General features: G+C 41.6%; 2 protein-coding genes and 3 long non-coding RNA genes across 8 annotated transcripts; 2 read left to right on the top strand and 3 right to left on the bottom strand.

The window, feature by feature from the left end:
- Nucleotides 1-38: 38 nt before the first annotated feature.
- LOC119033891 (NLR family CARD domain-containing protein 3-like) lies at nt 39-7,157 on the bottom strand. The gene is made up of 11 exons (XM_037124473.1): nt 5,625-7,157; nt 5,416-5,535; nt 4,731-4,832; nt 4,522-4,641; nt 4,260-4,317; nt 3,889-4,117; nt 1,946-3,737; nt 1,698-1,871; nt 1,432-1,605; nt 1,146-1,192; nt 39-1,035 (listed from the first exon to the last, which is right to left on the bottom strand). Exons 1-11 carry the CDS (start codon nt 5,696-5,698, stop codon nt 488-490), a joined length of 3,438 nt encoding a protein of 1,145 aa, XP_036980368.1. The 5' UTR covers nt 5,699-7,157; the 3' UTR covers nt 39-487.
- On the top strand, nt 4,485-18,172 carry LOC119033896. Of its 2 annotated transcripts, XR_005079420.1 has the most exons (5): nt 4,485-4,612; nt 5,423-5,506; nt 15,492-15,588; nt 15,704-15,787; nt 18,051-18,172. It is a non-coding gene; the product is annotated as an uncharacterized LOC119033896 (long non-coding RNA). The 2 variants fall into 2 exon arrangements; XR_005079419.1 differs by lacking the exons at nt 4,485-4,612; nt 5,423-5,506 and having other exon boundaries at nt 15,084-15,588.
- On the top strand, nt 8,209-8,947 carry LOC119033897. The gene is made up of 2 exons (XR_005079421.1): nt 8,209-8,364; nt 8,662-8,947. It is a non-coding gene; the product is annotated as an uncharacterized LOC119033897 (long non-coding RNA).
- Nucleotides 9,432-18,117, bottom strand: LOC119033890 (NLR family CARD domain-containing protein 3-like). 3 transcript variants are annotated; one of them, XM_037124472.1, is made up of 13 exons: nt 18,045-18,117; nt 15,966-16,007; nt 15,906-15,935; nt 15,697-15,816; nt 14,976-15,077; nt 14,767-14,886; nt 14,481-14,538; nt 14,110-14,338; nt 12,124-13,915; nt 11,876-12,049; nt 11,217-11,390; nt 11,027-11,073; nt 9,432-10,242 (listed from the first exon to the last, which is right to left on the bottom strand). In XM_037124472.1, the coding sequence occupies exons 2-13, from the start codon at nt 15,977-15,979 to the stop codon at nt 9,671-9,673; spliced, it is 3,432 nt and encodes a 1,143-aa protein (XP_036980367.1). In that variant the 5' UTR covers nt 15,980-16,007; nt 18,045-18,117; the 3' UTR covers nt 9,432-9,670. The 3 variants fall into 3 exon arrangements, with proteins under 3 accessions (XP_036980367.1, XP_036980365.1, XP_036980366.1); XM_037124470.1 differs by having other exon boundaries at nt 15,906-16,007; XM_037124471.1 differs by lacking the exon at nt 18,045-18,117 and adding an exon at nt 17,206-17,226 and having other exon boundaries at nt 15,906-16,007.
- A 443-nt stretch (nt 18,173-18,615) lies between the features above and the next one.
- LOC119033889 lies at nt 18,616-25,856 on the bottom strand. The gene is made up of 3 exons (XR_005079416.1): nt 25,747-25,856; nt 24,033-24,125; nt 18,616-19,771 (listed from the first exon to the last, which is right to left on the bottom strand). It is a non-coding gene; the product is annotated as an uncharacterized LOC119033889 (long non-coding RNA).
- Between the last annotated feature and the right edge of the window lie 886 nt (nt 25,857-26,742).

Raw genomic sequence — 26,742 nt, 5'->3', positions numbered from 1 at the left:
GCACATACCACCAAACACCAATCAGCAAAGAGATGAGATGAGATAACATATTCCTTTATGAGTCCCACAACAGGGAAAGAGTTGCATTGTTAAGGCAGCAAAGGGGATACTGACATGGAGATGGGCATACATTTAAAAAAAACAATAAATAAGTAAATAACATTTTAATTCTCACCACTCTGCTCTGAGAATTGCGTAGCTCAATAGGCGAATATGTAACTGCATGATCGGATCCATCCATGAATGAACCGTTCAAACCAGACAAACTCTCTTAATGAAGTAAACATGACCACAATATTCAAACAATAACTAGTGTAACGGACTGAAGGGTGATAAATATATACTGAAACTAACTGACTGACTGGAAACATATAGTCAGAGACTTTAAATAAAGATACAACACAAGTTCAAGATATTTGTCCAGTCCAGCTCAGGTCCCCTCACCTGCTCCGACTACTCTTAAAACCACTGAGAGATTGATGGTCTTCTACAGAGAACACAGAGCCACTGAGGAACCAGGCCTGTCCGACCAGAACCTGAACCCAGGATAAAGAGGTTCTGTGAACGTGGTGTTGGAGGTGTGGAGGAGGATCAGTGAGTCAGAGGAGACTCTGTAGAACGACAGCGTGCCGCCAGGATGGTCCATGTACACCGCTACTCTGTCGGAGCCGGAGGAGGGGGCGGAGGTGGTGATGTATGTGGATTTGTTATTGTGCCACACGGAGTAACCGATAGTATCGGAGCAGACCAGACTCCACGACTGATCGTTCCTCCCAAACAAGCACTCGTGTCCGTTTCCTTTCCTGCTGATTCCTCTGTAAGTCACCGCTATGTGGATTCTGCCGCTCCACTCCACCTCCCAGTAACAGCGACCAGTCAGACCATTACTACACAGCAGCTGAGGCCAGTGGTCAAATCTGTCTGGATGATCGGGATACGACTGATCCTCCTCCACATGGGACATCAGCTTGTTGTTGTCGGACAGTTCGATCTTTTGGTTCACTGTGTTTGTGTCGAGCTTGAGTTCGCAGAAATCTGATGGAGGAAGAAACAACAAAGCTGCAGTTATTGATCCCTGATCTGGTCTTTTACCACCAGTGTGATGATGACATCAGAAACTTGGAGTGACTAAAAAAGACACTTACACTTCTTCAGCCCTGGTTGCAACCATTCAACTCCACCAGGCTCCACCCTGAAAGAACAAGCATAACCTCTTTCAAGCATGGAAACATGGAAGTGACACAGAAGTTTGTCATTCACTACAAAAGATTCCAGCTTAACTAAATAATACCCACCCTTCAGGGACTCAACATTAAACAAAAAAAAAAAGAGTGTAAGTCAATTTCCTGCAAGGTTTGGTTTCTCAAATCTGATCAAATCACCAGTTTTCCACAGACTGACTGTCTGTGGCTGCAGGAGACCTCTTCATACCTGAGAGTGTCCAGGTTCCATTTTGGATCCTTCAGTCCAGCAGAGAGTATCTCCACTCCTGATTTTCCGAGATGATTGTAGCTCAGGTCCAGCTCTCTCGGATGAGACGGGTTTGCTCTCAGAGATGATGCAAGAAAACCACAGCCCTCTTCTGTGATCAGACAGCCTGACAGCCTGCAAACACACAAAACAACATAAAGTCTCATATTCTGAGTACTAAGAGGCTGGGAAGGTTACTGCACTATTCAGTCTTGTTGAACCCTGACCTGAGAGTTTCCAGCGTACAGTGTCGACTCTTTAGTCCAGCACACAGCAGCTTCACTCCTGCATCCTTCAGGTTGTTGTTACTCAGGTCCAACTCTCTCAGACAAGAGGACTCACAGCTGAGAACTGAAGACAGAGCTTCACAGCTTGTCTCTGAGAGGTTACAGCCACTCAGTCTGAAGAGAAGGAAAAATAAATTTGGCATTGTATTTAAAATTAGACAAATAAATTCAATGATCTCTCTACTTACAGAGCTTTGTTGGAGGCTTCGACCACTGGCAGCAGCTTCAGAAGCGCCTCCTCTGAATCCGAGTATTTCTTCAGGTCAAACACGTCCAGATCTTTTTCTGAGGACAGTAAGATGAAGACCAGAGCTGACCACTGAGCAGGAGACAGTTTCTCTGTGGAGAGACTTCCTGATCTCAGGTACTGTTGGATCTCCTCCACTAGAGAACAATCATTCAGTTCATTCAGACAGTGGAACAGATTGATGCTTTTCTCTGCAGACAGATTCTCACTGATCCTCTTCTTGATGTACTGGACAGTTTCCTCACCGGTCTGTGAACTACTACCCGTCTGTGTCAGCAGGCCTCGCAGGAGTTTCTGATTGGTCTCCAGTGACAGACCCAGGAGGAAGCGGAGGAACAAGTCCAGGTGTCCATTTAGACTCTGTAAAGCCTTGTCCACAGCACTCTGATAGAAGTGTGGTTCTGCAGAGTTGTACTTTGGGGAGGATGGTGCTTGTTCTGACAGCAGATTGACTCCAGAGTTGATGAATGCCTGATGAACATGAAGAGCAGCCAGGAACTCCTGTACGCTCAGATGGACGAAGCAGAACACCTTGTCCTGGTACAGCCCACTCTCCTCTATAAAGATCTGTGTGAACACTCCTGAGTACAATGAGGCTTCTGTGATATCGATGCCACTCTCTGTCAGGTCTGATTCATAGAAGATCAAGTTGCCTTTCTGCAGCTGCTCAAAAGCCAGTTTTCCAAGAGACTCAATTGTTTCCCTGTTGTCTGTTTTCCAGTGTGGATCCGTCAGAGCTCCTCTGGCATACTTCACGTTCTTCCGTTTGGACTGAACCACCAGGAAGTGGATGTACATCTTAGTCAGGGTCTTGGGCAGCTCTCCTCCCTCTTTGTTCTTTAACACATCCTCCAGAACTGTAGCAGTGATCCAGCAGAAGACTGGGATGTAGCACATGATGTGGAGGCTTCGTGATGTCTTGATGTGGGAGATGATTCTGCTGGCCTGCTTCTTGTCCCTGAATCTCTTCACAAAGTATGCCTCCTTCTGTTGGTCAGTGAACCCTCTGACCTCTGTCACCATGTCAACACACTCAGGAGGGATCTGATTGGCTGCTGCAGGTCGTGTGGTTATCCAGAGGCGAGCAGAGGGAAGCAGTTTCCCCCTGATGAGGTTTGTCAGCAGCACATCCACCGAGGTGGACTCTGTAACATCAGTCAGGATCTGATTGTGGTCGAAGTCCAGAGGAAGTCGACACTCATCCAGACCGTCAAAGATGAACACAACCTGGAACTCTTCAAGCCTGCACATTCCTGCTTCTTTGGTTTCACTGAAGAAATGATGAACAAGTTCCAACAAGCTGTACTGTTTCCCTTTCAGCACATTCAGCTCTCTGAAAGTGAATGGAAATGTGAACTGTATGTTCTGGTTGGCTTTGTCTTCAGCCCAGTCCAGAGTAAACTTCTGCGTCAAGACTGTTTTCCCGATGCCAGCCACTCCCTTCGTCATCACTGTTCTGATTTGCTGACCTCTTCCCGGTGAGGGTTTAAAGATGTCTTCATGTCTGATTGTTGTTTCTGTTCTGTCTGGTTTCCTGGATGCGGTTTCAATCTGTCTGACCTCATTTTGTTTATTGACCTCTGTAGTCCCTCCCTCTGTGATGTAGAGCTCTGTGTAGATCTGATTCAGAAGCGTCGGGTTTCCTGCTTTCGCGATTCCCTCATACACACACTGGAACTTCTCCTTCAGGCTGGATTTAAGTTTACGCTGGAAACAAACTGGAACAGGATATCCTGAACAAACAAAAGAACAAGAAAATACTTAACTGGTGGGACAATTTACTTGACTGCCTTCTCAAGTCAGAACAACATTTACTGTAAAGTCATTGTATCTTTTCCTTTACGCTTCCTTAGCACTAAATACTGGAAACAGAAATCGTCTTACTGCTCTGCAGACAGTCAGCCAGCTCCTCCTGCTTCATGCTCTTCAGGAAGTGCAGTGCGATCTTTAGAAATGCCTCTCTGCTCTTACTCTTCTGCTCTTCATCTTCAGCGTCCAACACCTCCTTATCCTCCCTCTGACTCTCTAAGCATTCTGGGTAATCTGGATTCAGAACACTCTTGATCTTCTTCAGCTCGCTCTTCACAAAAGTGACAATGTTCTCCTCCAGCGTCTTGATGAGATTAGAGAACGAGACAAGGACCAAAAGATTAGATTCATGTTGGACAGACTGATAATAAACTGTCCTGAAGAGTCCTAAAGCATTTAGATTATTGTCAACAGTACAGATGTAAAAGCAGATTTAATGTACAGACCGTAAGTATGGAGTCCAGGTGTGTCTGATGCTGAACCTCTGAGTCCTCCTTGTCAACTCTGTGGAGGAATCATGAAGAAGTAGCTCACATCACGTCCATGTAGGGATATTTGGATGCAAGGTTCTCTAGCTCCTAGATCTCAGGGTTGTCCCATTTCATAGGCGAGATTTCAACCCCAACTAACTCTATTTTTAGGGGGGTTAGGGGTAAAGTTTGGATATTGGATAGAAACTTAGTGTCACTGTCTGTTTTAACTTTTTACCTTCCAGCATCAGATATCCTAAAAGCTAGAGGAGGCTCCATCGACACGTCGCTCATCACGGTCACACAGCTGTGTTCAGATTCAGGTGCAGGTGAGTCAGGTGGGTGCTGCTGTTCTGGGCTTCAACACAATATAAGTGTGAATAATCATTGAGTGATTAAAGACACTGATTTATATGTTATATAGAGTCATTAACAGTCAGATCTCACCTCTGAGCTTTGGTCCAGCCGTCATGTTCCCCACACAGAGTGGATTTAGAGGGAGTCTGCTCACACTGATTCATAGCTGAGGACACACCTGCACACAAACACCTGCACAGAGACATCACACATTAGTTCTTGTAATTACTAATAGACATGTGATAAACACAAAGAGCTCTGACTGGAGATAACTTACACCGATACTAAAACATTAGGATTGTGCAAGTACGTGGATTCAACAAGTATCAAGTTCAGATAACGTTCACAACAAGCCAGCTGGCATTATGTTGTTACAGCTGATTTGTGCATGTAAATCCTGCATCTTCACATAGTTCAATGGCATAAGATGCCTGAAATTTAACACAGATGGGAGCACAGGTTGCTAATGTTAGCATGTACAGCACCACTAATGGCTGTAGTAGTTATGTGATAACTTGATAGCGTGATGTTGTGAAGGAATTGTGAGTGTCCGTGTGTTTCTATCGCCATCTGACAAATGGCTAATAACAATTTGATTATACCAAGATCGCCACAGCTGAAGACGGCTGATCAGAAATGTCCCATCATGTCTGTTTACATGAACACAACAGACGACATCCAGTGACATACGAGGGTCTTGAAGGTTCGTCTCATTACATACTGGGGAATTTAAACCACTTGTAACTCTCTTCTGTGGGGAAGGGGTTAAACTTACCTTCCAGCGTCAGATTTCCTAAAAGCTAGAGGAGGCTCCATCGACACGTCGCTCATCACGGTCACACAGCTGTGTTCAGATTCAGGTGCAGGTGAGTCAGGTGGGTGCTGCTGTTCTGGGCTTCAACACAATGGAAGTGTGAATAATCATTGAGTGATTAAAGACACTGATTTATATGTTATATAGAGTCATTAACAGTCAGATCTCACCTCTGAGCTTTGGTCCAGCCGTCATGTTCCCCACACAGAGTGGATTTAGAGGGAGTCTGCTCACACTGATTCATAGCTGAAGACACACCTGCACACAAACACCTGCACAGAGAGATCACATGATATTTCCCATAATTACTATTAGTCACCTAATAAACACAGGTTATCTCCAGTCACAGCTCTATCAAATGTACACTGTTCCTTCCACTAGTATGAGTACAACTTGAGGTAACAGTTACATGTGATGAGAGAAATCCTTTTTGTGTAGCTGACTGAAGTTTGTTAGTTCATGTCGATATAAAACGTCTGTAAATACTTCTCCTCCTCAGCTGTTGTTGAGCTGCAGTGTCTCATCTAAAAAAAAAGACATTCACGATCCTCTTTCCACTTCTCTTTCCTGACTTTTTAAAGCTCCTCAACATCTTAAATGTTCCTGTTTTCCCCCCCAGTCGACTGAATCCAGTCAGAGGACGCAGCTGCAGTTAGTCTGATGATCCAAAATCAATAATCTCGTCTGTGGCTGCAGATTTCACATCCACAGCCAGATTCCCTTTGAAATTTTGTAAAACTTAACTCTCAAATAACTTTTTTATTTTAGTTGTTGTGTCGACCCTGTTCCAGATATTCACCAGTCATCAGCATTTCAAGCAAAAGTACGATGCGATGGTCGGTGGGAACTATTCAATGATTATTTGACGCCTGCTGTTTGTATTTACGGTAGAATGTGTGACACGTTTTAATATTTCTAACGCGATTCTACAGAGTCCGTTTTTAAGCAGATCATACAAGTGAAGGTTACTTTGGCAGATGATTGTCATAAATACAATAAATTGTCAGGGAGTTTAGTTGGTGGCCACATAAACAGTAAATAATATAAATGAAATAATATAAATTAGGAAAAAATATTTTATTTAGAGGCTCTGAAAGAAAAGCCTGAAGAAAAAAAACAACTGATATATTCTTTTCACACAGGAAAGATATTAGATTGATTTTTTTGTTTCATATTAATGTTAAGATGATGTTTTAACTCCACAGTTAAATAATATTGTTCTATTTTTAACACAGAGATTAGTGAAGTATGATGGACACAATATGACACTTCACTATTTATCATCAACATAGTAAAGGCTGTTACACAGTATATGTGTAAGTGGCCTTTCAGAATAAACCATGTCAGTGTCACTTTACTGTAATTCAAAGCTTCAACTGTGTTTTAACGTAAGTCTCTAAATTACTCAGGTTTCATTTCCTTTTCCTGATTTTTCTTCTTCTCGTTGTCGCGTTACATCATGACGGTTTGTGCCTGATGCTTCAGTGATATTCAAGTTGTTCTGATTAAACTGTAAAAACCTTTTGACCAAACAGTTTAGTGTATTTTTTTAAGTACAATATGGAGCCATACACATTATTTTACCATAAATTATGTTCAGTTAACTATACATCTTTTTTTTTTACCTGGTGACCTTGTTGTGGAATAATTAGATGGTACAGATAATAATGCAAATTATACCTACAGAGTTCATTGTACATATTTATTATATTGTGAGAGTGTTTCTTATATTTTTGTTGTCATATAACCTGTCAGGTAGTTTTTAACTTCTTTTTTTTCTTTCTCTGAGCTCCTGTAAACTTCTTGCAGTGTTTCTGAAGCAGTTAAAAGACAAACGTTTTACAATCTCATACCGTTAAACACTAAAGAACACGCTGTCCTCCGTCCCTCCTCCATTTCTTCTCCTTTGTTTTCAGGTGTTTCACCTTTTGTTTTGTGATTCGTATCTCAGCAGGCAGGACTGACCTTTGCTGTGACTCTCAACTGTGTGTGAGGTAAATCATCAAAATCATAAACTGTTTTTAAAGGTGCTCTAAAAATAAATAAATACATTATTATAAATATTATATTATTATTATTATTTTTATCAATAAGGTCATAGGTTGATAAGACATACATCCTGGTCATGTGCTGCCCTCATCACCTCAAATTTTGACCGACAAACAGAGATGACATCATGTCAGCTCTGTCACTTAAATCCTGTCCTAGCAGCTGAACATTTAAGGTCAAAGAACCACACACTAGATTATTTAGAATATTGCTCCTTACACAAATAAATATTAACATAACAACTTAAAAGTAAACCACTGTCAAGCAGTTTAGATGTTGTACGTTTGTCCCCCATGTCAAGGTTAATAAAACAGCTAAATAATAATAATAATAATCACTTAATAACTGAGAATGATATGACGTGACTTCCAGTCATTGCCGTTATTTTGCAATACTTTCTCGGTGGGTGGGGCTGCAGTTCTGTACAGTAATGACATCATATCTTGGGAATAAAAACAACGTTTAGAGGTAAAATAAGACTTGAAGACTTTAACATGTGGCCCACACTTAAGTCAGACCCACACAAGTGAAACTGTCACCTCAACACACACTGAACCTCTGATTCAGCTCCAGTTCTGCTCGTTCCTTCGGTCTTTCTTTTGTTTCTAGCGGAGCTAAACTGCGCTGACAAGAACAACAAGTCACGTCAGTTCGTTCAAGAGTCACACGGTTATAAATAAAAAATGTCTCGCACGAACCTTCAGGTGGAGAGAAGACGCTGTGACATGATGATCTCACGCTCAGTGAAGTGAAACTAAACTCAACTCCGCCGGGGGACGGGAAGTGACGTCACGTCGTCAGGGCAACAACAGGAAGCAGGACTGACGTTTGTTGTTTTGTTTTTTTGACGTGATGCTGCAGGTGATGAAACTGACCAGCGCGTCACCACACCGTGATAGATTGGTTTTTTTTCCTCAGTTAGTTTGAATAAAAAAAAAAAAAAAACTTTATTTATCTTGAAAAAACGTTCTTTCTCTTGGTTTCTTAAAAATAAATAAATAAAAACTTAAATGACCCTTTAGAGGCTCCGTAGTTTCACATCCCCACAATTACATTTAACTTTCTTTTAGTCCCAAGCTGTTTCACATATGATTATGAAAGACATTTGACATTTTAACATTTGATCAAAAACTCTTGTCTCTCCCCAAAAATATCCAGGACCTCTGTCACCATGTCAACACACTCAGGAGGGATCTGATTGGCTGCTGCAGGTCGTGTGGTTATCCAGAGGCGAGCAGAGGGAAGCAGTTTCCCGCTGACGAGGTTTGTCAGCAGCACATCGACTCTGTAACATCAGACAGGATCTGATGGTGACTGAAGTCCAGAGGAAGTCGACACTCGTCCAGACTGTCAAAGATGAACACAACCTGGAACTCTTCAAACCTGCACATTCCTGCTTCTTTGGTTTCATTAAAAGAAGTGATGTGCTGTTTCCCTTTCTGCACATTCAGCTCTCTGAAAGTGAATGGAAATGTGAACTGTATGTTCTGGTTCACTTTGTCTGCAGTTATTCTGCAACACTTTCTCCACGGGCGAGGATGAGATTCTGTATTCAATAACACAACACAGTTGGAATAAAAACAAAGTTTAGAGGTGAAATAAGACTTTAAACAACGTTTAGATGTGAAGGTGTGAACATGTGGCCCACACAAGTAAATCGATCACAGGGAGTGTCATCAATCACACTCATGATGTTTGTCAGTTTAAAATCATTTTCAAGTCGATGATTGTTTTAAAAGCTCAGCTCACATAATATATCTATAACACAATGTGCAAGTTACAGAAGGCTAAAACATAGCTTAGCATATACATATACATGTACATATCATGACCATTAAAACACATTAAACTGTTGTTTTCACCCCACAGTGATAACAGCATTAAATCACACATCCCATGTTATCAGGCTTCATTCTGTGGTCCAGGAGGAGCTTACATAGACTGTATTTATCTATGTTATAGGCAACAACAAAGGCTCTGAATTAAATCCTTAAAACTCTTCATGCCTACCAACAAAAAAATAAGATCACATTAAATAAAGTTAAAAATATAACAGATTGAGATTATCCTGGCAAAACTTTTTTCACACCAGTTCTCAAGTCAAACACAGCAGAGGAAAATATTTAGATCAGATTTAGAAATCGATCACCAGAAAAAACAGATTTCTTCACTTGGCTTCTGCACTTTCCTCTGACAGGGAACACAGACGCACTGAACCAGACCAGCCAGCCCAGAACCCAAATCCAGGATAAAGAGGTTCAGTGAACGTGGTGTTGTATGTGTGGAGGTGGATCAGTGAGTCAGAGGAGACTCTGTAGAAGGACAGAGTTCCAGCAGGACAGTCCACATACACTGCTACTCTGTTAGAGACAGAGGAGGAGGAGGAGGAGGAGGAGGAGGAGGAGGATGTTCCTGCGTTGTTGTGCCAGACATGGTAACCGTCCACAGAGCACTCCAGACTCCACGACTGATCATTCCTTCCAAACCTGCAGTCATATCTGATTCCTCTCCTGTTGATTCCTCTGTAACTCACTGATATATCAACATGTCCCCTCCACTCTGCCTCCCAGTAACAGCGACCAGTCAGAGCAGTTGTACACAGCAGCTGACACCAGTCGAATCTGTCCGGATGATCGGGATATGACTGTTCCTCCTCCACGTTGATCACCTCCCTGGTGTCGTCAGACAGTTTGATCTTTCTGTTTATTGTATTTATGTCGATTGTGAGTTCACAGGAATCTGATTGAGAAACAAGACACAGCTGCAGTTATTCATCTGTTTAATTATTGACATCAGATGTTTGAATGAGTGACATCACATTTTGTAGCGGATCTGTTCACATGAATCGAAATTAACCCTCTGAGGTCGATTAATGCGCTGACACATCCAAATCACATATATATCACTATATACCAGTTTTTAAATCGTGTTGATAGGCCAAGTAAAACCGTACTTAGTATGAATAATGTCCGCTACACTTTTCCCCTAACATTGCCATCATGTTTGCTGTGCGTTTGGTGCAGGAAGAAACAATAAAAATGGGCTTTTCTCACGAAAGCGTCTGCAAGCAGGAAGTGTTTGTAAGCAAAAAAATCATGTGACACCCCCTTTCCTATTGGTGGAAAAGGCACCACACCAACCAATCACAAAATTATATGGCAAACCATGTGATTTGGTTGCTGAGGAACGGGGGAAGCTGTTGGAGGGATGGCGGCAGAGAGTGACGGTGACAGAGACAGCAATAGCGAGTTTTGAGATGTGACATTTAGCGTGTTTGGAGTGTATAGTTAGTGTGTTGTGTAGTCTTTGGTGTAGTGTGTTTAGTGTGTAGTGTAGTCAATTTTTTGTTTAATGAGTCAAAACAACTGCTGAATGTGCAGCAGACAGTGCAGCTCTTCCTTGAGCTGGAAGGAGCTGAGGGAGAGCTGATTCTGAGGCATTGCTTGCATATAAATGTAAGTAGTTACATGTAACTTAACGGCCAATTGTACCCCAGACCCCAGAGGGTTAAGAACACACTTACATTTCTTCAGACCTGCTCTCAACCATTGGACTCCACCAGGCTCCACCCTGAAAGGAGGAGAGAGGTAATGAAAAAGTAATACTATTTTTGAGTAACTCCCCCAACACTGATAATGGACAAACAAAAAAGGGGTTGTTGTTCAGAGGGAGGTTCAGAAAGAACATTAATAATTAAACACAAGACTTCATACCTGAGAATGTTCAGTTTCCAGTGTGGATCCTTCAGTCCATCAGACAGCAGCTTCACTCCCGAGTCTCCTGGATGATTGTAGCTCAGGTCCAGCTCTTTCAGACAGGATGGGTTGGATTTCAGAGCTAAGGCCAGAGAAGTACAGCCTTCCTCTGTGATCAGACAGCCTGACAGCCTGTAAACACAACACAGTTCTGAAAAGTTACTGTGAGATCCCATTAACATCATTACTGATATTTTTCCTGGTCACAACCCAAATGCAAGAGTCAGGGCAGCTTCAAGAAACAAAAAGAGAGCTTACTCAACATTAAACTGAAATCTAAACAACAAAGGCATGCAACATAAAACAAGAGTAGAATTGAGTATAAACTAGAATGACACACAGGACAGAAGCAACAATGCAGCTGAGACAGAAGGAGCAAAACAGGCCTCTAGTACCAATGTGAAAACACAGAAAACAAACTGACAAAAAGTGAAGGAAGACCACAGACAAATATGCTAAAGAGGGAAAAAGAAAAAAAACATACAAAGACAGAGAGAATATAGAACATGGCACACACCCCAAACCATGAAATCAAACAATTTGATAACATCCAGGTATTTTTCTGATTCTTCCTCATGGCACAAAATTTACTTTACTGAAATTTACTGAATCCTGACCTGAGCCGTTCCAGTGTACAGTGTGGACTCTTTAGTCCAGCACACAGCAGCTTCACTCCTGCATCCTTCAGGTTGTTGTTACTCAGGTCCAACTCTCTCAGACAAGAGGACTCACAGCTGAGAACTGAAGACAGAGCTTCACAGCTTGTCTCTGAGAGGTTACAGCCACTCAGTCTGAAGAGAAGGAAAAATAAATTTGGCATTGTATTTAAAATTAGACAAATAAATTCAATGATCTCTCTACTTACAGAGCTTTGTTGGAGGCTTCGACCACTGGCAGCAGCTTCAGAAGCGCCTCCTCTGAATCCGAGTATTTCTTCAGGTCAAACACGTCCAGATCTTTTTCTGAGGACAGTAAGATGAAGACCAGAGCTGACCACTGAGCAGGAGATAGTTTCTCTGTGGAGAGACTTCCTGATCTCAGGTACTGTTGGATCTCCTCCACTAGAAAACAATCATTCAGTTCATTCAGACAGTGGAACAGATTGATGCTTTTCTCTGCAGACAGATTCTCACTGATCCTCTTCTTGATGTACTGGACAGTTTCCTCACCGGTCTGTGAACTACTACCCGTCTGTGTCAGCAGGCCTCGCAGGAGTTTCTGATTGGTCTCCAGTGACAGACCCAGGAGGAAGCGGAGGAACAAGTCCAGATGTCCATTTAGACTCTGTAAAGCCTTGTCCACAGCACTCTGATAGAAGTGTGGTTCTGCAGAGTTGTATTTTGGGGAGGATGGTGCTTGTTCTGACAGCAGATTGACTCCAGAGTTGATGAATGCCTGATGAACATGAAGAGCAGCCAGGAACTCCTGTACGCTCAGATGGACGAAGCAGAATACCTTGTCCTGGTACAGCCCACTCTCCTCTATAAAGATCTGTGTGAACACTCCTGAGTACAATGAGGCTTCTGTGATATCGATGCCACACTCTGTCAGGTCTGATTCATAGAAGATCAAGTTGCCTTTCTGCAGCTGCTCAAAAGCCAGTTTTCCAAGAGACTCAATCGTTTCCCTGTTGTCTGTTTTCCAGTGTGGATCCGTCAGAGCTCCTCTGGCATACTTCACGTTCTTCCGTTTGGACTGAACCACCAGGAAGTGGATGTACATCTTAGTCAGGGTCTTGGGCAGCTCTCCTCCCTCTCTGGTCTTCAACACATCCTCCAGAACTGTAGCAGTGATCCAGCAGAAGACTGGGATGTAGCACATGATGTGGAGGCTTCGTGATGTCTTGATGTGGGAGATGATTCTGCTGGCCTGCTTCTTGTCCCTGAATCTCTTCACAAAGTATGCCTCCTTCTGTTGGTCAGTGAACCCTCTGACCTCTGTCACCATGTCAACACACTCAGGAGGGATCTGATTGGCTGCTGCAGGTCGTGTGGTTATCCAGAGGCGAGCAGAGGGGAGCAGTTTCCCCCTGATGAGGTTTGTCAGCAGCACATCCACCGAGGTGGACTCTGTAACATCAGTCAGGATCTGATTGTGGTCGAAGTCCAGAGGAAGTCGACACTCATCCAGACCGTCAAAGATGAACACAACCTGGAACTCTTCAAGCCTGCACATTCCTGCTTCTTTGGTTTCACTGAAGAAATGATGAACAAGTTCCAACAAGCTGTACTGTTTCCCTTTCAGCACATTCAGCTCTCTGAAAGTGAATGGAAATGTGAACTGTATGTTCTGGTTGGCTTTGTCTTCAGCCCAGTCCAGAGTGAACTTCTGCGTCAAGACTGTTTTCCCGATGCCAGCCACTCCCTTCGTCATCACTGTTCTGATTTGCTGACCTCTTCCCGGTGAGGGTTTAAAGATGTCTTCATGTCTGATTGTTGTTTCTGTTCTGTCTGGTTTCCTGGATGCGGTTTCAATCTGTCTGACCTCATTTTGTTTATTGACCTCTGCAGTCCCTCCCTCTGTGATGTAGAGCTCTGTGTAGATCTGATTCAGAAGCGTCGGGTTTCCTGCTTTCGCGATTCCCTCATACACACACTGGAACTTCTCCTTCAGGCTGGATTTAAGTTTACGCTGGAAACAAACTGGAACAGGATATCCTGAACAAACAAAAGAACAAGAAAATACTTAACTGGTGGGACAATTTACTTGACTGCCTTCTCAAGTCAGAACAACAACTTGGAAAGAGGGTTGATGGTTAGAAACTTTTACTAAAGACATTTACTGTAAAGTCATTGTATCTTTTCCTTTACGCTTCCTTAGCACTAAATACTGGAAACAGAAATCGTCTTACTGCTCTGCAGACAGTCAGCCAGCTCCTCCTGCTTCATGCTCTTCAGGAAGTGCAGTGCGATCTTTAGAAATGCCTCTCTGCTCTTACTCTTCTGCTCTTCATCTTCAGCGTCCAACACCTCCTTATCCTCCCTCTGACTCTCTAAGCATTCTGGGTAATCTGGATTCAGAACACTCTTGATCTTCTTCAGCTCGCTCTTCACAAAAGTGACAATGTTCTCCTCCAGCGTCTTGATGAGATTAGAGAACGAGACAAGGACCAAAAGATTAGATTCATGTTGGACAGACTGATAATAAACTGTCCTGAAGAGTCCTAAAGCATTTAGATTATTGTCAACAGTACAGATGTAAAAGCAGATTTAATGTACAGACCGTAAGTATGGAGTCCAGGTGTGTCTGATGCTGAACCTCTGAGTCCTCCTTGTTGACTCTGTGGAGGAATCATGAAGAAGTAGCTCACATCACGTCCGTCCACAACACAAGATAAAGGTCCATGTAGGGATATTTGGATGCAAGGTTCTCTAGCTCCTAGATCTCAGGGTTGTCCCATTTCATAGGCGAGATTTCAACCCCAACTAACTCTGTTTTTAGGGGGGTTAGGGGTAAAGTTTGGATACTGGATAGAAACTTAGTGTCACTGTCTGTTTTAACTTTTTACCTTCCAGCGTCAGATATCCTAAAAGCTAGAGGATGCTCCATCGACACGTCGCTCATCACGGTCACAGAGCTGTGATCAGATTCAGGTGCAGGTGAGTCAGGTGGGTGCTGCTGTTCTGGGCTTCAACACAATGGAAGTGTGAATAATCATTGAGTGATTAAAGACACTGATTTATATGTTATATAGAGTCATTAACAGTCAGATCTCACCTCTGAGCTTTGGTCCAGCCGTCATGTTCCCCACACAGAGTGGATTTAGAGGGAGTCTGCTCACACTGATTCATAGCTGAGGACACACCTGCACACAAACACCTGCACAGAGAGATCACACATTAGTTCTTGTAATTACTAATAGACATGTGATAAACACAAAGAGCTCTGACTGGAGATAACTTACACCGATACTAAAACATTAGGATTGCGCAAGTACGTGGATTCAGCAAGTGTCAAGTTCAGATAACGTTCACAACAAGCCAGCTGGCATTATGTTGTTACAGCTGATTTGTGCATGTAAATCCTGCATCTTCACATAGTTCAATGGCATAAGATGCCTGAAATTTAACACAGATGGGAGCACAGGTTGCTAATGTTAGCATGTACAGCACCACTAATGGCTGTAGTAGTTATGTGATAACTTGATAGCGTGATGTTGTGAAGGAATTGTGAGTGTCCGTGTGTTTCTATCTCCATCTGACAAATGGCTAATAACAATTTGATTATTCCAAGATCGCCACAGCTGAAGACGGCTGATCAGAAATGTCCCATCATGTCTGTTTACATGAACGCAACAGACGACATCCAGTGACATACGAGGGTCTTGAAGGTTCTTCTCATTACATACTGGGGAGTTTAAACCACTTGTAACTCTCTTCTGTGGGGAAGGGGTTAAACTTGGAAATAGGATTGCGCCTTCTCAGTTTGAACTTTTTACCTTCCAGCGTCAGATTTCCTAAAAGCTAGAGGAGGCTCCATCGACACGTCGCTCATCACGGTCACACAGCTGTGATCAGATTCAGGTGCAGGTGAGTCAGGTGGGTGCTGCTGTTCTGGGCTTCAACACAATGGAAGTGTGAATAATCATGGAGTGATTAAAGACACTGATTTATATGTTATATAGAGTCATTAACAGTCAGATCTCACCTCTGAGCTTTGGTCCAGCCGTCATGTTCCCCACACAGAGTGGATTTAGAGGGAGTCTGCTCACACTGATTCATAGCTGAGGACACACCTGCACACAAACACCTGCACAGAGAGATCACATGATATTTCCCATAATTACTATTAGTCACCTAATAAACACAGGTTATCTCCAGTCACAGCTCTATCAAACGTACACTGTTCCTTCCACTAGTATGAGTACAACTTGAGGTAACAGTTACATGTGATGAGAGAAATCCTTTTTGTGTAGCTGACTGAAGTTTGTTAGTTCATGTCGATATAAAACGTCTGTAAATACTTCTCCTCCTCAGCTGTTGTTGAGCTGCAGTGTCTCATGTAAAAAAAAAGACATTCACGATCCTCTTTCCACTTCTCTTTCCTGACTTTTTAAAGCTCCTCAACATCTTAAATGTTCCTGTTTTCCCCCCCAGTCGACTGAATCCAGTCAGAGGACGCAGCTGCAGTTAGTCTGATGATCCAAAATCAATAATCTCGTCTGTGGCTGCAGATTTCACATCCACAGCCAGATTCCCTTTGAAATTTTGTAAAACTTAACTCCCAAATAACTTTTTTATTTTAGTTGTTGTGTCGACCCTGTTCCAGATATTCACCAGTCATCAGCATTTCAAGCAAAAGTACGATGCGATGGTCGGTGGGAACTATTCAATGATTATTTGACGCCTGCTGTTTGTATTTAATTTCACTATTTATCATCAACATAGTAAAGGCTGTTACACAGTACATGTGTAAGTGGCCTTTCAGAATAAACCATGTCAGTGTCACTTTACTGTAATTCAAAGCTTCAACTGTGTTTTAACGTAAGTCTCTAAATTACTCAGGTTTCATTTCCTTTTCCTGATTTTTCTTCTTCTCGTTGTCGCGTTACATCATGACGGTTTGTGCCTGATGCTTCAGTGATATTCAAGTTGTTCTGATTAAACTGTAAAAACCTTTTGACCAAACAGTTTAGTGTATTTTTTTAAGTACAATATGGAGCCATACACATTATTTTACCATAAATTATGTTCAGTTAACTATACATCTTTTTTTTTACCTGGTGACCTTGTTGTGGAATAATTAGATGGTACAGATAATAATGCAAATTATACCTACAGAGTTCATTGTACATATTTATTATATTGTGAGAGTGTTTCTTATATTTTTGTTGTCATATAACCTGTCAGGTAGTTTTTAACTTCTTTTTTTTCTTTCTCTGAGCTCCTGTAAACTTCTTGCAGTGTTTCTGAAGCAGTTAAAAGACAAACGTTTTACAATCTCATACCGTTAAACACTAAAGAACACGCTGTCCTCCGTCCCTCCTCCATTTCTTCTCCTTTGTTTTCAGGTGTTTCACCTTTTGTTTTGTGATTCGTATCTCAGCAGGCAGGACTGACCTTTGCTGTGACTCTCAACTGTGTGATGTGTGTGATGAAACTAAATATGTAAACTGTTTGTTACATTATTATAAATATTATTATTTTTATCAATAAGGTCATAGGTTGATAAGACATACATCCTGGTCATGTGCCGCCCTCATCACCTCAAATGTTGACCGACAAACAGAGATGACATCATGTCCTAGCAGCTGAACATTTAAGGTCAAAGAACCACACACTAGATTATTTAGAATATTGCTCCTTACACAAATAAATATTAACATAACAACTTAAAAGTAAACCACTGTCAAGCAGTTTAGATGTTGTACGTTTGTCCCCCATGTCAAGGTTAATAAAACAGCTAAATAATAATAATAATAATCACTTAATAACTGAGAATGATATGACGTGACTTCCAGTCATTGCCGTTATTTTGCAATACTTTCTCGGTGGGTGGGGCTGCAGTTCTGTACAGTAATGACATCATATCTTGGGAATAAAAACAACGTTTAGAGGTAAAATAAGACTTGAAGACTTTAACATGTGGCCCACACTTAAGTCAGACCCACACAAGTGAAACTGTCACCTCAACACACACTGAACCTCTGATTCAGCTCCAGTTCTGCTCGTTCCTTCGGTCTTTCTTTTGTTTCTAGCGGAGCTAAACTGCGCTGACAAGAACAACAAGTCACGTCAGTTCGTTCAAGAGTCACACGGTTATAAATAAAAAATGTCTCGCACGAACCTTCAGGTGGAGAGAAGACGCTGTGACATGATGATCTCACGCTCAGTGAAGTGAAACTAAACTCAACTCCGCCGGGGGACGGGAAGTGACGTCACGTCGTCAGGGCAACAACAGGAAGCAGGACTGACGTTTGGTTGTTTTTTTGACGTGATGCTGCAGGTGATGAAACTGACCAGCGCGTCACCACACCGTCAGAGGATCGATACTTTATTAGAATGATTTACTGATTGATTGTTTTTTTTTTCTCAGTTAGTTTGAATTAAAAAAAAAAAACTTTATTTATCTTGAAAAAACGTTCTTTCTCTTGGTTTCTTAAAAATAAATAAATAAAAACTTAAATGACCCTTTAGAGGCTCCGTAGTTTCACATCCCCACAATTACATTTAACTTTCTTTTAGTCCCAAGCTGTTTCACATATGATTATGAAAGACATTTGACATTTTAACATTTGATCAAAACCTCTTGTCTCTCCCCAAAAATATCCAGGACCTCTGTCACCATGTCAACGCACTCAGGAGGGATCTGATTGGCTGCTGCAGGTCGTGTGGTTATCCAGAGGCGAGCAGAGGGAAGCAGTTTCCCGCTGACGAGGTTTGTCAGCAGCACATCGACTCTGTAACATCAGTCAGGATCTGATGGTGACTGAAGTCCAGAGGAAGTCGACACTCGTCCAGACTGTCAAAGATGAACACAACCTGGAACTCTTCAAACCTGCACATTCCTGCTTCTTTGGTTTCATTAAAAGAAGTGATGTGCTGTTTCCCTTTCTGCACATTCAGCTCTCTGAAAGTGAATGGAAATGTGAACTGTATGTTCTGGTTCACTTTGTCTGCAGTTATTCTGCAACACTTTCTCCACGGGCGAGGATCAGATTCTGTATTCAATAACACAACACAGTTGGAATAAAAACAAAGTTTAGAGGTGAAATAAGACTTTAAACAACGTTTAGATGTGAAGGTGTGAACATGTGGCCCACACAAGTAAATCGATCACAGGGAGGCGCAGGACAAACACATTCAGCTCCATTTCTGCACGTTTCTTTTGGACTCAGAAGGTTTTTTCTTTTGTTTCTAGTGGAGCTAAACGGTGCTGACAAGAAGAACCAGTCACATAAGTCATTTCAAGAGTCACTCAGTTACAAAGAAAATGTCTTTATTTTGATTCCATTTGGTTACAAAGAAAAAAAAATATCTAAAATATTCGTTTTAAACATTTACTCATTTGAATTTTTTCAAATTAGTACATTTATGCTCCCCAGGTCCCATCTTCTATTTTTTATTAGTAAGTACTCAGTTTAAAAAACCAAGCTTCTTGTACAGGATGAGTAGCTGCCTGTTGTTTCCATCTTCTCTGCCTTAATAAAAGCAAAATGCCGATAAAAAACGGGACTTTGTAGAAAGATGATGTGAATTAAGTGAACAAACTGAACCAGGTCTGTTTCACAAGAGACTCATTTGATGCTTCATCACAGACAGACAGAAACCAAAGAGTCTATTTTGATGAGGATGTTCGGGAGTCTCACAGTCTGAGAACAACATGTCAGTCCAAAAAACTTGATTAATAGGAAATCAGGATTCACTTCAGGAAACCGTCGTCCAACTGCAGTGAAGTGCAGATATATCAGCCATGTTTGATCCCCCTCGTGAAGTACAGGTTCAGGCTCCTGTGGCGGCTCGTCTTTATTGTTTGGCTCGTCTTGGTGATTCGTCCTTTCAATCGTCCATCACCTGCAAGATGAGAAAGAAGAGCAGTGGTAGTTTCACGTCTCTTGTGCAGGTTTTGTGTCTATTTGTGGAAGTTTTTAGTGAATTTGTGGAGGTTTGAGTATATTTGTGAAGGTTTGTGTATTTGCGGAGGTTTTGTGTCGATTTGTGGAAGTTTTTAGTGAATTTATGGAAATTTTTAGTGAATCTGTATACGTTTTTTGTGGATCTGTGGAGGTTTGAGTGTATTTATGGAAGTTTCAGTGTATTTGTGGAGGTTTTGTGTATATTTGTGGAAGTTTTAGTGAATTTATGGACATTTTGTGTATTTGTGGAGGTTTGAGTGTATTTGTGGAGGTTTTATGTATATTTGTCAAAGTTTTAGTGAATTTATGGACATTTTGTGTATTTGTGGAGGTTTTGTGTTTATTTGTGGAAGTTTTTAGTGAATTTGTTCAAGTTTTTTGTGTATTTGTGGAGGTTTGAGTGTATTTGTGGAGGTTTTAGTGTATTTGTGGAGGTTTTATGTATATTTGTCAAAGTTTTAGTGAATTTATGGACATTTTGTGTATTTGTGGAGGTTTTGTGTATATTTATGGAAGTTTTAGTGAATTTATGGACGTTTTGTGAATTTGTGGAGGTTTTGTTTGTATTTGTAAAAGTTTTTAGCCTTTTCTGGGAGGTTTTGAGTGTGTCTGTAAAAAGCAGTTAACATGTGTAAACACTGAGAGCAACAACATTAGAACCAGTGACAGGTGAAATGAATAACATGGATGATTTTGTTCCAACGCCATGTTCGGCTGTGAAACCAGGAGTCCTGGCATTCATGTGGATGTCTCTTTGACAAACACCAGTCACCCAAACACAGCTGCAGACCAAGTACACCCCCTCATGGCAGCAGCACTCCTTGGTGGCAGTGCCCCCCCTGCAGGACAACACGCCTGCAACGCTGCAAAAACTGCTCAGGAACGACCCGAGGAACGTGGGAAAGAGCTCAAGGTGTCAACCTGACCTCCAGATTCCCCAGATCTCAATCCAACTGAGCTTCCACTGGATGCAGTCAGAGCCAAGAACAATCCATGGGGGCCCCAACATGGATGGTAGTTGGTTCTGGCGCATCCAGTGGAAGCTCAGCTGGATTGAGATCTGGACAATGAGGAAGCCATTTTGAAGCCGTGGGTTCTTTGCCATGAGGGGGTGCAGTTGGTCTGAACGGTGTTTGGGTGGCTGGTGTTTGTCAAAGAGGATCCACAGAAATGACAGAAGTCAAAGTTTCCCAGCAGAACATTTGATTGTAACAAGATGATCAATGCTCACTTCACTTGTCAGTTGTTTTAATGTTGTGGCTGAACAGTGGAGATATACATGTTAAATACTTTTCAAATTTTGCATAAATTTAGTTTTAACTATATTATTCATACTTTCACAGTACTTTGTCTGACAGCTTTAGTTACTAGTTACTTTGTCGATTCATATCAATATTAAACATTTGCTGATCAAATATGATATATTATTATAGATTAAGTTAATCAGCATTAAAAGCAGAAAGTTGAGATCTTAGAGAGGCCATGTGAGACAAGCCAGTGTCCTGCATTATGGAGGACAATTATTAATTAATTGATATATTGCATGATGCCGGCATACTTATAAAGCAATTCTGTACAAAGACAGCTGATTTTTGAGTCTCATTCTCAGGTCGTCAAATAACGCACTCTGTGGGCTATTAACAGGACTCATAGAGAGTCAAGTTGTTAACAGTGAGAAGTGGAAGTGGAGAAGTTCAATTACATTTTATTTCAGGATATATTTTTTATATATACATTTTTTATTATCCAGTGGCTGTAAAAACTCTCCTTGAATCCTGTGGGTTTTGAGGTGGGACTTAAGTCTGGTCTGGTTGGTCAGTTCGCACAAGCCTGACCACTAACAACTGGATTGCTATTACTGAACTTTGGTGCCTGGAACTCTACAGTGGCGAACTGACTGTTGTAGCTTACGGCACTCAACATTGTTTAGCTAACACTGTTAGCCTGAAAAGCTTCATACCACGATGTTTTCTCCAGCCAAAGGCTTCATAAAGCTCATCAAGCACTCTCTGAGCACACAGTTGCGCACTCAAGTGGAGATGCACAAGAACTAAAAACAAACCTTTAATACACTCAGAAGTACTCAGACAAATTGACAACCGCTCAAACTATTTGTAGCTATCATTTCACTACATCTCTACCATTAACATGACAACAACAACAACAACTGCTTCCAAAGAAAAAATGTCACCACAACACATTCAGATCGTTATCAGTGGTCTGCTGGGCATTAAGGCCGAGGGCCCTGTAACAGCTTTGTAATGATCTCTGCTTGGTGTTATCAAGCAGGATGCTGTTGCACACAGTTGCAAAGAAAATGAATTCCTGCAATTGTTTTCATTTAGTTTTATCACAGAGGTTCAACATTATCTTCAAGCAAATGCATCGCGCCCATACACACTGAACTCGCGAGGGAAATCGTCATGGACAGTTGAGGGCAGAGATCCAAGCTGCTTTAGTGGCGTCAGGCTAGCTTCTACCGTGGCCCTGAGCATGTCCCTAGCCAGGCCGAAGCCCAAGCTAAACACGCACACTGTGTGCACGCTTCTACCAACCATAGGTGTCTGAACATGAGGGACCTGTAAGTTGGCGGGATCGCACAAGGGCTCGTAAGATACGCTATTACCAATACCAGCAACTGATCAAAGGCCTGACTACTGCCATTCATGGAAAACACTGCTTACAGCTCCGATGGACTGCACTCGGGCATTTGCCATTGAAGATAGCTGAAATCCGGTCAAGTTAAACTATAAATTACAATAACACCAGGTAAGCCTGGCAGACCACTAACAACAGGATTGCTCTTACTGAACTTTTGTTCCCTGAAAGCTCTACACCACAAGGCCTCCAAAACAACACATCTCCACTCAGTTCTGCTGGTGTCGTAGCTCTCAATCCGCTGCACTTCTACCATGACTAAGAATGCTAATGCTAACAAACCTTACACAGGCCACCAGAAATTAACATGTCTCAGGTCATTCTGCTGGTGTTTACAGCTCAGTTTGCTGCAGCTCTACCATGAATGTGACCACAAGAACCGCTTCTAAACCAAAAACTTCACCACCACACAGCTGCACGTCAGAAACTGAATAGGATCCTTATTAGTGGCCTGCTAGGGGAATACGCCGAGGCTAATGTTAATGTTGAATCTACATAAATGAGGCTGTCCATTTAAATGTAAAAGTCCCAGCTCAAAACCAACAGGGTGCAAAGGAAGTAAAGTATTTCAAACAGGTTTTGCTTTATCAGATCAAATCAGGTCAATCAGATTTTGCTTTACTGAGAGGAAATATAGACATATAGATATTTTAGACATATATAGAGAATTTAACATGTGTATACACTGAGAGTCATATCATTATAACAGTGACAGGTGAAATAAATAACATGGATGATTTTGTTCCAATGCCATGTTCGGTTGTGAAACCAGGAGTCCTAGCATTCATGTGGATGTCTCTTTGACAGACATCAGTCACCCAAACACAGCTGCAGACCAAGTACACCCCCTCATGGCAGCAGCACTCCTTGGTGGCAGTGCGCCCCCTGCAGGACAACGCGCCTGCAACGCTGCAAAAACTGCTCAGGAACGACCCGAGGAACGTGGGAAAGAGCTCAAGGTGTCAACCTGACCTCCAGATTCCCCAGATCTCAATCCAACTGAGCTTCCACTGGATGCAGTCAGAGCCAAGAACCATCCATGGGGGCCCCAACATGGATGGCAGTTGGTTCTGGCGCATCCAACAGATGCTCAGCTGGATTGGGATCTGGACAATGAGGAAGCCATTTTGAAGCCGTGGGTTCTTTGCCATGAGGGGGTGCAGTTGGTCTGAACGGTGTTTGGGTGGCTGGTGTTTGTCAAAGAGGATCCACAGAAATGACAGAAGTCAAAGTTTCCCAGCAGAACATTTGATTGTAACAAGATGATCAATGCTCACTTCACTTGTCAGTTGTTTTAATGTTGTGGCTGAACAGTGGAGATATACATGTTAAATAATATATAATTAAATAATTTATATTATATATAAATGAGATCAAATAAATGCAGGCCTTCTGCCAACCCAAACTGTCGGTATTCAACGACCTGTGAATGAGACTCGACTATCCTCTAAAATCATTTACTGATCATAGAGTATTAATGAGCAGAAATTGACAAAACTCACACTTTCTGCCTTTAATTTTTGCACCTACACTGCACTGACCTTGTTGGACCAGGTGTCTCTCTTCACCGGGTCTGATCACCGTACAGGTCAGAGCTGTTCCACCTGAAGCTGAAGACAAGTCCCACTGTTCACCTGGAGAGAGGAGGAGGTACTTTAGTATAACATGATGACTACATGCATATATGTCTGTGTGTATACACATATTCTGATTGTAACCGGAAAAAAGACGTATAGACAGAGTATAGACACATCTGGCAAAATGGGATTTCTTACAGTATCATCATTTCATAATAAAGAATGATACAGCAGTCTGTGACCACGTGCATGACATCACCTCAGGAGTCTCACATCACTCTGCACTATAAAATCTACTTTCATCTGATTTAATAAATGTGTTTTTTAAGGTAAAATAAATCAAATAAACCAAATGCAATAAGTTCTGAGAACATTAAGAGCTTTATACACTAGTAATATGATTTTAAAGTCTATCTTTTGACACACAGGGAGTCAGTGCAGTGATTTCAGTAACACATTAAACCAGAACTGAGACAAACACACTGAACACATTCTGTGCAGCTACAATGAGGCCGCTTATTTTGTGTATAAACTACTTTAGCTGCTCAAAATGACCTTCTAGATGCTAACATACTAACATACTGAGACATTATTGAGCACCTGGAGCCTGTTAGCTAACTGTGCTGTACTCAGATATTCAGCTGTAAAGATGCTAGTCTTAACGAGCTAACATTACACCGCACGCTAATGGCGTCATGCTAACACTCTCCAACAGACACACACCTTAGCTAACATGCAAACATGTCTGTAAAAACACAACGATGAAATGACTAGACATCTTTATAAAGCTCATTATAGTGTCAGTACCCCGTTAATAAAGCAGCTGAGCCGCTGCTAACATGTTTCCAAACCTTGCAGTGCATCTCCAACAACTTTAAACTCAGCTAGCTAACAGGGATCATAACCACTGACTTAAACTGACCAGTAAACATTAGCTAACCAGCTTTCACGCCGTTCAAAATAATAAATAAATAAGTAATACTTCAAGCCGAATTTAACGAAACTAGCGACTTGTTCTGAGACAGTGACCTACATTTACTTAACTGTGCAGTATTCATGTTATAAAGACTGCAGAGAAAAAAACGACCAAAATCACAATGGAGTTTGGTGCAAACACAGCGTTCATTATAGATAGTATTTCTCTGTTTTAAGAGGATTATGTAAATACCTTTAAAAATACTTCCTGCCGATTTGACCAAAACTAGCGACTTGTTTGGTGATAGCGACCTAAATTTAATTAACTGTGCAGTATTCATGTAATAAACACGGCAGATTTAAAACGGCCAAAATCACAATGGAGTTTGGTGCACTGAGCAAAACATACAGTCCGCGGTGCGTTTAAATGGATGTAATTACAGGATTATGTTCCAGCCGAATTTATCTCAACAATAAACAGTTACATGAGACGTGTACAGTTTCGTGCTCGGAGTTATTTCAGAAACATTTGAGGCAAAAACAAATCAGACCGACATGAGAGGGAGGCTGGCTCCATTTTAACCGGCACTGGGCTGAGACAACATGGAGGTTACTTTGCAATGTGGAGCTCTTTGATATATAAAGGAACATCACCTGGGCTAATCACCTGAGATCTGTACAACTCCCACACAGACATGAATACACCTGAACTGAACAGGTAAGCACACACATAAAGCAGATTCGTACAGAAGTGTTTACTGACCGTATTCGTGTCCTCAGAGTAGAGCTGCTGGAACCAGAGTGACGATCCAACAGCTATTTAAATACACATCTACAGTTTTGGAGGGAAATCCACTAATTTCACGCGGGAAAAGAGAGAGACCGCCCCTTTTTGGCGCGCACCACCTGCATTCGTCAGAAAGTCTGTGGGCGGGACTCATTGTGTTTATTCATCCAGTGTGAACTCATAATAGTGTTTGGCTCAGGTGGCAGAGCAGGATGTGAATGGAGGCTTTGCTTCTGCTCTGGGTTTGAGTCCCGCCATGGATCCTTAATTTCATCCTGTGTCCTGTAATCTCTGTATTGTTGAAAGAGGCTGAACTGAAAATTGAACAAATATTAATAGAACCAACTTAGTTAAATGATTGTCAATAGGATTGAAAAAAGGACAGTTTTTCTTTATTGATATTTAATTTCTCTGGTCTTTATTTGTTATTATTTCAATACTAACGAATGTAATCAAGTTACATTACTTCAGTATTATAATTGGGTGAATTCAGGTAATTTGAACACCTCAGCTCAAGTGTTAATGATTTCTGTTCTGTACTTTTACTATAAAAATAATTAAATTAAATGTGAATGATGACTTCATGGGGTGATGTCACAGAAAGGGGCGGGACACTTGTACATATTATTTTTATAGGAATCTGTTTCTTACCTTTTTATTATAGTGTTTATTTTGTACTATGATTATTCTTTATTGTTAAATTGAACTGTCCTTATGCTGCTGTGACACACAGATATCCCCGTTTGCAGGATGAATAAAAGAGTTCTGATTCTGATTCTGATCACGATCCATGGGAACTGCATGAGAAAGTCAGTGATGTAATATTCCAATCAGCCACAAATAAGAAAATGTTTCTAATATTTTATCACATTATGTTTAAGTTGGAGGCTGGACAAGCTGCAAGGAGCCATTTTATCTTATTTTCTGTGTTTTTTTGAATTTTGAATTTCAGTTTTTTAGGAGAATGCTGCG

This window comes from Acanthopagrus latus, chromosome 15 (genome assembly GCF_904848185.1).
Source record: "Acanthopagrus latus isolate v.2019 chromosome 15, fAcaLat1.1, whole genome shotgun sequence".
NCBI classification, from domain to species: Eukaryota; Metazoa; Chordata; class Actinopteri; order Spariformes; family Sparidae; genus Acanthopagrus; species Acanthopagrus latus.
This window is presented reverse-complemented; position numbering and strand designations above follow the sequence as displayed.